Raw genomic sequence first — 11,198 nt, forward strand, 5'->3', positions numbered from 1 at the left:
GCGAAGTCGATACAAAGCATAACGCATAAATTTGTTCCTACTTATAATGTGTATCTGAAGTCAGGCGCACGATCTCCTAACTCCCGCAATTCCTGGTGGGAATATTGCACTTTCTCCCCTTCTCTCGCGAGGCGTTCGGCAGCGTCACGCTTGGCGTTGATCCTCCTGTATGTGAACACCAAAATCGGCAAAAAGGTGAATCCGATCCCGACAAACATGAGTTCAAATGCATCTGAAAGAAGGGTCAGCACACGATCCTTGCGTCAACGAAGTTAAACTTACGCCCAAATATGAACCGAGGTGCGTCTTGCGATCTATAGATGGTGGCTGCAACTATAGCACTGAGGTTTCCGATGGACATTTCAAGGGCCATGCCAATACCCCTCTTGTACTGACCGGAAAGATTGTTTCCGAGCCTTAATTACCGTATGTCAGCCTTAGTCATGACGCGACTGAATGATATACCAAGAAATGACACCAGGCAACGATGCATAGCTTCCCATGACAATGACGTAAGTCCCAAAATACTTGACACCATTGGGTGCGGCGGATATGTTTATCGAATAGCCGATGAGGCACATTGTAAGGCCGGCAAGAATGAAAGGGGATCGCATTTTCAGCTTGTCCGAGTAGTGCGCAAAAGCGAGCAATGTGACAGCTAAATGGAACAGGTTACTGAGTGAAATTGCAGATGGGTAAGAAAACTGACTTCCGGCAACATATGGTGGCACGGTGAGCAACTGGCTGACTGGCGTGTTATATCCAAAGCTGACTGCAATTGAATAAGTGGATCACAATCAGCTTGTCACAACAGACCTCTGGATGATAGTTCTGACACAGATAGGTTAAACACACACCATCATCAAAGATCTAACAGTCAACTTACGGGAGAAACAGGGTGATGCCATACACTGAGTGACTAAATCAGCTTCTGCCGTCGCTGAACAGCAAAAGTGTATCGCTTACGAGGGCCCACGATTGACATGTAAACGAAGATATGAAGCCAGATCTGACAAGTTGGTTGAAGCACGAACACGATAAAGAGATAATTAGCATTTTACCTGCCAGTCTTTGAAAGCCGCCCAGACATGCCTTGTGAAAAACTGCTTTTCCTCGCCGACTGATGAATTATCGTATTCTGAAAGAAATATAACTCGTATCTGCCCCCTCAAAATTTGTTACTTTACTTACCTTTCTTCCAGAGAACAAAGGCACGCTCTTCCGGGGTCAAGAACTTAGCTGTTTCCGGAAAGTCGACCAGCGCTGAACAACAATATATATATGTCAGTCCTCTGTGTGATAGATGCGTGCTGCACTTGCCAAAGACAGAAATGATGGCTACAACTATCGTTGCAAGGCCTTCAATCAGCTGTATATGAGTTTTGAGTATCACTTCTGACATTGATCATGAACGAGCTCACGAAGATCCAAGACCATGCTTCGAGTCCCCCCATACCACCCATATAACCAATCCCAAAGGCTAGTAAACCAGAGAAAGCACCTGAGATTTGTTTGTTTCCATATTAAAATCCCAATGATGTAACGAGACGACATACCTGCAACCGTTGCAGCACCAAAAAACAAGCCAACTTTCGGAGCACTTCAACATCCCAAACGGATAACCAAGTACAGGAGGCTTACTTCGATATTGTAACATGTGTCTCGGATACCAAAAAGTAAGGCTGCAGATCCGTCAGCAATATCCAACAAAAGTTCGTGACTTATCCTCACTAATAAACCACACCAGGGAACAACCCTGCCTCAGAGATACCAAGCAAGATTCGCACTCCAACAAACTGAGGGTACCTGAAGTGTAAGGTCAATATTAAGTCAAAAAATTGGCGAAAACTGCCCAATCTCACGTCTTCACGAAAGCCGAGAGCGTCCTGGAAATAGGCTGCCTCAAGTAATTTTGGAACGTATTAAGACTGAATGACGTACATAACTACCCCCCATACAAACTATCGAGCGTGAGATCAATTCAGCCGCCATCATGCGAGACTTACATTGATCCCTGGAAGCCATCTAAAATACAGGGAGTCAGTCATTGAGTGCTGAAATGTTAACACGAACACTTGCCTGGATGGCCTGATCGCTTTAAGAACCAGGCTTAAGATTGCAGTCAGCGCGCAGATAATCAACACAATGGGCCCCAAACGAACTTGGAGGGACATTCAAACATGCAATATGACTTTACGGTTTACTTCAAAAAAATCCCACACCCGTCAGAATAACATTACTTACTACGATAAACACAATCTATATCCAGCTGTAAGATTGGCAATATCGTGAACAAAAAACGGACCAATGCAACGTTGATCTTCTCTCCCGTGAGGTCCAGTTGAGTGATGAGCCCCTCCAACATCGCGTTACCGATGTTACCTGTTGAAGAGTCGTATTCGATATCAACTGTTGCGATCACTACGCACCTCTGTCAAGGAAAGCCAGGAGATACATCAGACTGAGGATAGGCATTATCCGCAGGTCAATCTTTCTCCACAGTTTCTTCTCCTGTTCTGGCGTCAGCACTGGGACATTTTTGAGATCCAAGACCGAGTCCTCCGGCCGCTCCTCGTCACACCGGTTGTGTTCAGAGCTGATAGAATTCATATGATCGGTGGGGATAGTGTTCACAAGGTCAGTTGTGACAGAAGAGCGACAGGAAGGAGTTTTTAATTTTTCCAAATAGACGTGCGACTGAGGCTTTAAAAGGTCCACGACAAGTGCAATTGTCCAATCATGAAGGTTGATTTGACCAGCATTGCAGTAATGATACCTGCCTGAGTGCCCTTTTGACTAAATCTTAGATCGGTAGGGACGGGGGAACTATATGACAAAGCTGGGGGTATCGAGATACAAAATATCCGCTGACCCTGCGATAGATGGAACTTGTGATGATACAAATATTTGCTCCACGGACGTACTTGTGGATGATTAGTTGTGCCTTTGTGTGACTATTGCCACGTCATCAATGAAATGCATGACACGGAAGGATACCAGTTGCGTGAACCTATTGGAATTAGAAACCCAGAATTCTATACCCGAGTTTGCACAGAAGTCCAAACTTTGGAGACGTCGGTCCGCAGCAACATTTTAAGGCTGGTCCTGGGCCTCCTGGCATGTGTTCCATTATCCGCTATCGAATCGAATCAATTGATGGTGATAATCGAACGTTGCTATATCGACATATCATTTCATGCTCGCACCCTACTTGTCGATTCAGGTCATTCAAAGAGGTAGGATGAGAGATGGTTCATTTCGCGGTTTCCGGCTTTCCTACTATCACAGTTGGCAAGAATCAGGACGGTTCGGGAAGGTGGTACTTAGCTTGACTGTGTCAATCACGTTTCCTGGAGCGCAGTACTAACGTGATACGAAACCGGGGAAGTCATTAATGCTGTACCATGTCAGGTTGACTCCGAGGCATTCACGCGACTCGGAGAGCTTCAACTTTACACATCGATGATCGAAAGGTCGTTTAATTCGGGAGTCGCCGAATGCACGGTGACTGTAACACCTCGTGAGATTTAGGGTACATACATTCTTCATCGCTTCGATTTGAAGCGCTTCTAAATCTTTTACCGCGTCTCATAGCTTCATCATCCGCTCTGACGTGGTACTCCAATTGCCGCGGTTCCTCCTATGTAACAGATTGTGCAGGTAGTCGATAATGGTGTGTCATCTCCAGTCTGCTTCAAACATTGGATCATCATGGGCGCAGCACTGAACATACTGCTGCTCAGTGGTATCCAGCCGGAGTCCCTTTTTAGTCTTCTCCGAGTCCCCGTCATGACAATTTTCGGCTTGGCGCACGGTCATTCGCTGTCGTCCGATGCTTACGAGTCACGACTGAGCGCGAGTACCTCTCACCTCGCATCCCTTTCAAAACGAACTTCACGGCGTGTACCTGGGTCCACTATGTCATGCTATACCACGCCCACTACGCTACACCGCATGGACCATGGTCTCGGATCAATGCACGGCTGTCAGCGACTTCTGAGCGGAGCGCGGCAATAGTGGTCAAGTAACGCCTTCAAGGTGTCAGAGCTTATCAGGAACGCAGGTCAGAAGTGAGTCGATGATCCATCCCTGTTTGTGCTTGATCGAGGGATTTTGTCTGTGCTAAGTACTCGATTTTTTGGAGAACGACGTGGCACATTTTACTTGCATCGAGAGCACACTGGCAAATGACCGAGAAGTCCAACTAACTTATGTAGCTACAACACACCCAGCAGTTCATGTCCCAACTGAAAGGCACCGGTGACTCTCTCGGGCAGTTCGGATATGTTCTAGAGCAGTTTGTGCCAATGCACTCTATAGTTTTCTGTGACCGTGGTACCTCCACCCTAGTAGGATTGGTAGTGACACTGGAAGCGACAAGGATTGTGAGATACAGACTTACAGTCATTTCCGAAAGTTTTGACTCATATGTAGGCCTACAAAACTCGAAACTGACTAGAATGAATTTTCAGCATTTTCACTATCTTTGAACCGCCACAAACATGTGAGTCAAGACTTTCGGAATAGACTGTAAAGGATTTGAACGAGCTGCATGGTATCTGGTAAACTGTGTTTCAGGATATGGTGTGAACGAGTGAGAGAACCACAAACCGCCGACAAAAGTCTGATTGTCCAATGTACGCGAAGTTGCTATGAAAAAATCTTAGGAAAACTATTGAATGTGGCTTCAATAGGCACCGACACAAGTCTTAAGTCTTCTAAGAGGGCTACTCACTGCAATAGTCGAAAACGTGCGGAGTCCTTGATCGTATTTTTGCTTAGGAACAGAGCACGTGTCGGGAAGAAAATAGAATGATTACATTATCATCACATTCGTTGTAATTCTGCGATCCTCATCCCGTACTCATCCCAGACAACTTGCCCGAGGTGACTATACAAGGGCCAACCTCAGATCCTCAAGCACTGTCACCTTCGGCCTGCTGTATCCTACAATAATCTGTGCTCGGTCAGTGCTCTGTCCGACACACAATTAACACCTTGATACCTTCAATTTGAATTGTCACAAAGAATCTTCGCTTCATGTGCCTATGATCAGCGCTAGCTGCCATAGGATACTCAAACTACATGAATACACCCAACTCTGATGGCATGGAACAAAATTGCATGCTGATATCGATACCGTACAGCCGGGCCCGGGACAACTGCTCTCCAGTCAGCAACGCTTGCTACACCAACTCCTGACACTAACGTTTTTTCCGAGTTGTATTCTTGGTGAGTGAGCATCTCTAAGTCAATGAACCATGGGTAAACACGCAACTAGTAAATTCCTGCCATCTTGGATTAAAATTTAAAAACCATTGACCTACTTGTCGCTGTTGTTTTATCAGGAGGTTGAATCTTTGCACCCATTATACTCGAACCGCCACAATTCTCTCATCGATTCTTCGAGAGTGAGCATTTCATACGTGGCATAGATGCCCGATATCCGCGTTCGCCAGCGCATATATAATAGACTAATGAGTATAATGTTGCTTTCCAGTCAGCCATGTTGTCCGCTGCATCCTTGTTGACGATTATCCTCCTAGCTTTGTCAATCATGGGATCGCTCGTTGAAGTTAACGATTCCCCCATCACCCTCCCCATCGCCAGGAGGCTAAATGTCTCCAATGGTACCACTAACCTCGTCCAACAGGATAAAGCTCGCGTCACTGCTATCAAAGACCAATCCTTGAAGCACGGCGGCCATAGCGTTCCTTTGGGCAACAGTCTTGGTGTATACCTCCTCGAAGTTGGCATTGGCAGCCCCGCCACAACTTGTAAGTTCAGCACGGATAAAATATACAGCTACTAATGTATTATTGAAGACGACTTGATTGTCGATGCCTCTACCGCGAACACATGGGTTGGCGCCAAAACTCCGTACGTAAGCACCAGCACCAGTACTTTCACAGGTGAGAGTGTGGCAGTCTCCTACCAACGTGCTTCCTTCTCTGGTATGACACAAATATATCCCGAGTTGTCGAAAATACTCATGATTTTTTATAGGATATGAGTACATCGACACTGTTGACCTTGGTAATGGGCTCATCATCGCTCAACAGTCAATTGGTGTGGCTTATCACACGACGGGCGACTGGGGCGACGCAGACGGTATCCTTGGCCTCGGGCCTGTAGGGTTGACAAAGGGTTCCCTGCCAGATGAAAGTGGAACGACGATCCCGACTATCACTAACAACCTGCATAGCCAAGGCACCATTCATCGCGAGATTGTCAGTATGTATTTCGAGCCCGCCACTTCAGCAGAGATGACCGCCAGTGGAGAGCTCACCTTCGGTGGAACTGTCAAAAAAGAGCATGTCGGTCCCATTACGTACACGTAAGCTACCTCAATTCCTAGGTCAATCCAGGCTGATAGTGGTCGGTTTGTTTCAGTCCTACCACTAATGCGAATCCTTCATCGAACTATTGGGGTATCGACCAGAGCATTTCCTACGGATCCTCGATGATCATGGGCCCCGTTGCGGGTATCGTCGATGCCGGAACCACCTTTATTTATATTGCCACCTGTATGTATCTAGAGTGCAGCAAGTCATCATCGTCTAATCAGTTTTCGATAGATGCCTTCAACACCTACCAGTCTGCAACCGGTGGTACTCCAGATGCGGCGACTGGTCTTCTCCTCATTTCTTCTGCCCAGTACGCAGCCCTCCAGAACCTGAACTTCAATATTGCTGGCGTACGTCATTCCTGTCAGCTTTCGCATCCCTTGTTTATCGTTTGCACAGGAAACCTTCTCTCTCACACCTAACGCCCAGATTTGGCCTCGTGCTCTTAACAGCTACATTGGCGGTAGTAGCAGTGGCATCTATCTCATCGTTGCCGACATCGGTATGCCAAGTAGCAAAGGTTATGACTTTATCAATGGCTACGCATTCATCGAGCGCTTCTTGACTGTGTTTGATTCCTCCCGTTCCCGCGTCGGTTTTGCCAACACTATGTACACTGATGCCACCACCAACTAAAACGGAGCTGCCCAAGTCCACAAAAGACCAGCTTCCAAACCGCAAAACAGCACAAACATTTGGAGGTAGACATAGGACTGTTTCGTGACTTCGATAATCGCCAGATCCCGAAGTGTCAGCGTCGGAGACTCGGACAACTACTAGTAACAGTAAGAAGCTAGCACAAGTTTTATACTCCTTTGAATGAATGTAAGGTAACCAAGCCATGCAAATACTTAGAGAATTCTAGGTCCACTAGGAGCCTCTCATGTAGTTCACAGCTCAGAGTGAACGACGCAGGAGTGTTACTCATAGCCCAACCAGACATAGAATCACAGCTGTTCTAGAGATCCTGCAGACTACCTCGTCGTCTTCTAAACTCCCACCTCCAAACTTTACTTTACTTTTCAAGCGCTGTACCTCCATGTCAGGATCTGCCTTTCAGAGCAACGCCTTATTGGTATCTGGCACTATTCGAGGTCGCCGCATCGTTATCTTTGAAGCTCACTTGATGAGATTTTCCCAGTTGAACTCATACCCTTCGAGGTTCGCTGTCCAAAACTTCTCTATCCAGGTTCGGATCCTACTTTAGTTCGATGCTCGTCGTTGACTGTAATGTTCTCCCAGAAAAACCAATATTATCTTCCTTCGCAGCGCCGTCACTTGATATATTTGTAGTGCTGCTATTGAGTCTGGCGGGGATGATTCGTACCATGAGAGAATGAGTGAGGGGGAATTTATTCACTGAAGCTACAGAAAGTGAGGACCGACTTTTTTTTATCCAAGTGAGTACAAAGGGAATTCGATAGCTGGTATCCGTGGCTAGCAGGGTGACATTCCTTACATAGTTTTTGTTTTGCAAACGGCAAGAAAAACAGCAGGTAGTGACGCTGCGTTTTGCGTCACCGACTGATTTGTGCGCTTCTGATGTCTTGAGCAGGTGGCAGAATAAAACAGACCGCATTCACTGGCACTTTTCAGGGCCTAGGTTCGCGCCTTACTTTGGTTAGATGGCAATACACGTAATGACCACATATCTTTTATAGTCCCTCAGTGTCTGAAATCGGGGTCATCGCCTACGCGTGAGTCTTTGTGTGGGACACGCAAGGACAACCTTGCAGGTTGTGGCACTGCGTTTCGAATGGTTCGCAGAGTTCGGTTTCTCTTGCAAGCTTCAAATTCACTCTCTAGGTCCGCCTTAATTGAATGATCTTTGGACGCTGTGATGCCCTGCAAAATGAGTATACCTGGAATAAACAGTAGATACGGGGGAACCAATACTTTCCTGTACGAGTCGATTGCGATGAACGATACCACGCCCACTACGCTACACCGTATGGACCATGGCCTCGGATCAATGCACGACTGTCAGCCACCTCTGAGCGGAGCGCAGCCATAGTGGTCAATTCACGCCTTCAGTGTGTCAGAGCTTATCAGGAACGTAGCAGGTCAGAAGCGAGCCAATGGTGCATCTCTGTTTGTGCTTGATCGAGGTATCTTGTCTGTACTCGGCCTTCTGGAAAACGATACGGCACACTCTACTCGCATCGAGAGCAAAAATGACCGAGAAGTCCAACTAACTTCTTCATTCAAACAAACAACACACCCAGCAATTATTGCCCCAATTGTAAGGCAATGGTGACTGTTCCGGGCAGTCCGGAAATGTTCTAGAGAGGCACGGGACAGGGCACGCTATACTTACGTCAGCCGCTGCTGCTGTCTCCGCCCTAGAAGGATTGGCAGTGGCACTGGAAGCGAGAAGGATTGTGAGGTAAAGGATTTGAATGAGCTTCATGGTATCTAGTATAACTATGTTTTAGGCAACTATGTGAACATGCGAGGGAACCACACACCGTCGACAAAAGTCTGATTGTCCAATGTACGCGAAGTTGCTATGATTAAAGCTATTGAATATTGCTTCAATGAAATAGACATAGTCTGACACAAGAGGGCTACTCACTGCAATAGTCGAAAATGTTCGCCCCTGAAGCCCTTTCAACTTGGCCGCTGATCTTATACTTGTTCTCGTTCTATAATCGGCGGAGAAAGAAAAGACATACAGCTCTGTGAATGAAATACATCTCCTTGGCAATCTACATGCAAGCCTTGAAGGCGAGCCACGTTAGCAATACTTGAACTGAGCCGGCTGTACTACTGATTCAGTAAAAAGGACGATTACCCGCGGGTAAATCGCCGCCGTGATATGGAAGCCCGGACGGTCGTGCTCTGTTACTAAGCTAAAATTAGGTCAGGACTCAGGACCACGGACACCACATCAGCAAACCACAACTTTTCCCACAGGAAGCACAAAATTTGTGTTCTTGTGCAGCTAGCGACAGACTCTACAGTTCCGCCAGGGTCCCAGCACACTCGAACCACAAGGCATCCAGCCGCTCACAGTTCTACTAGCACACACCCGTTGTGCCTTTGGCACAGGAAGCAAAAAGAGTGCTTCATGCTCTTTGTTGGCTTCCTGGCCTTCAGCTTCATCCTACTTTGGGTGTCTTAATAATCATTGCAGGTTTTGAAATAAATTATATTTTATTCACTGAGTTGTGATCAAAATTTCAAAATAAGTTACATTCTTTGAGCAGGGTTTTGACAAAAGTAAAAGTACAATTGAATATATGTATTTTCTCATCTGCTGTTGTGTCTGGTGTTCTGTGCCCCATCTCCTATGGTTTACTGTCTGCTGTATAAAACACCACCTCTTGTCGTCCTCCCGTCCTCTTGTCTTTTTTTTTTTTTTTTTAAATCAAAGTTTTTGTCCTATGGAGAGAGATACTCTATGGAGGACAGTACTAGCTAGTCTAGGGGACCCCCGGTGTCCCCTTCGCATCTCTGGGCACAAATGTCCTGATGTGAGGCGTACCCCCATCAGTCCGCCATTCCTGCCAGCCATTTTAGACGTGCCACTCTTCGAAGATGAGATGACTGTAGTGTACATATGTGCAGTATGTGTGCTGGCTATATGGAAATTATAACACATACTCAGCTGCTTTCGCGGACAGGTACAGGAGTCGGGTTGGTCATGATTGGGAACGAATGGAAGTTGTTAGACCTAATAATGAGCAAAGGTCCTGTGTTCCCGATTTTGTAATCCAGGGGGCTATGGTAGTGCTGAAGACTCTGTGTGTATGAGTGAGAGAGATAGGTGATGAGGGAGAGTGATAGGGTGGTGTGAGGATGATGAGTGGGTGGTTGTAGATGCAGGGTGAATACACTTTGCATTATACACTAGATTAGAGAATGGGTGATCAATCTGGTTCAGTTTGAGGGGTGGGTACTTCACCTAGTACTGCTTTCAGTCTTCCTGTAGCATTGACATATGAAATGAGATGAGAGGTGGCTTCTGGATCTGAGAGAAGATATTGAGTGGACGAGGTGTTGCGACCTAGGGCTAGGGTGAGATGATGTCATTCACATTGATAGTGCAGGCAGGCGAGGAGGAAATGATGCACTGATTCAACAATGCCAGGGCAGTGGGGGCACAAAGGACTGTTGGCTTTCCGAATGCGATATAGGTGTTTATTGAGCAGAGCATGTCCTGTCCTTAGGAAGATATATAGGCTAGTGAGACATTTCGGAAAAGTGGCTGATAGTTTGAGGAAGGATCAGTGGAGAATGTGAGGGTCGATGCGGTTGATGTGGTGAAAACGGGGGGATGTGCGCCATATGGTCTTTCAGTGCTCAGCTGTGGTCTTGGTGTGCAATTTGAGTAGGGCAGAGATGCTCAATGGGAGGGTGCGATGGCGTAGGTAGTGAGGGAGAAGATGGGTCAGGCTGTCGTGTTGGTGACCTTCAGAAGCTACTTTGGCATGTTTATCTGCCTCCTCATTACCATGCATATTGGTGTGTCCCAGTACCCAACACAGGGTGACATTAGAGTTGGCATTTTTCCATGCCACCTGATGCATTATCCTGTGAAAATGATCTGCTAGGTATGAACCAGGTCTTGAATAGAAACTCTCACCCGCTTGAATAGAAGCTTGATTGTCAACCAGGATGGAGATGGGAAAGATAGGGTCATGCTCGGTGGCTAGGAGGCATGCTGCTAAGGTAAGCCCCACTTCCTCTGCTTCAAAGACTGTGTGTTCCTCCTCTGAACCTAGGTGGTACTGTAAAGTCCTTGGTTGCCTTCCTGCTCTGAACAATACTGCCGCCGCTCATATTTTGCCTTTGTAGCCAGAACCATCACTATATATCTGGATCTGGTCAGTAAGGTGTTCACATTCC

The 11,198-nt window shown here is 46.7% G+C and overlaps 2 protein-coding genes across 2 annotated transcripts; one reads left to right on the plus strand and one right to left on the minus strand.

Annotated features, from left to right (window-relative positions):
• Positions 1–41: 41 nt before the first annotated feature.
• EDB93DRAFT_1294649 (MFS general substrate transporter) lies at positions 42–2,727 on the minus strand (the record flags this gene model as incomplete). The annotated part of the gene is made up of 16 exons (XM_041454599.1): positions 42–232; positions 283–416; positions 466–658; positions 710–768; positions 887–911; positions 967–1,009; positions 1,062–1,138; positions 1,192–1,369; positions 1,422–1,501; positions 1,557–1,589; positions 1,642–1,682; positions 1,732–1,857; positions 2,074–2,109; positions 2,163–2,191; positions 2,306–2,382; positions 2,430–2,727. Coding segments are annotated over 16 exons (1,620 nt in total), but the record flags the coding sequence as incomplete, so codon positions are not given.
• Positions 2,728–5,506: 2,779 nt separating this feature from the next.
• EDB93DRAFT_1089483 (aspartic peptidase domain-containing protein) lies at positions 5,507–6,983 on the plus strand (the record flags this gene model as incomplete). The annotated part of the gene is made up of 6 exons (XM_041446211.1): positions 5,507–5,777; positions 5,826–5,954; positions 6,007–6,337; positions 6,394–6,527; positions 6,579–6,697; positions 6,747–6,983. 6 exons carry the CDS (start codon positions 5,507–5,509, stop codon positions 6,981–6,983), a joined length of 1,221 nt encoding a protein of 406 aa, XP_041305522.1.
• Positions 6,984–11,198: the final 4,215 nt, after the last annotated feature.

Source organism: Suillus bovinus (assembly GCF_016758785.1).
Source record: "Suillus bovinus strain UH-Sbo-P2 chromosome Unknown EDB93scaffold_47, whole genome shotgun sequence".
Lineage (NCBI taxonomy): Eukaryota > Fungi > Basidiomycota > Agaricomycetes > Boletales > Suillaceae > Suillus > Suillus bovinus.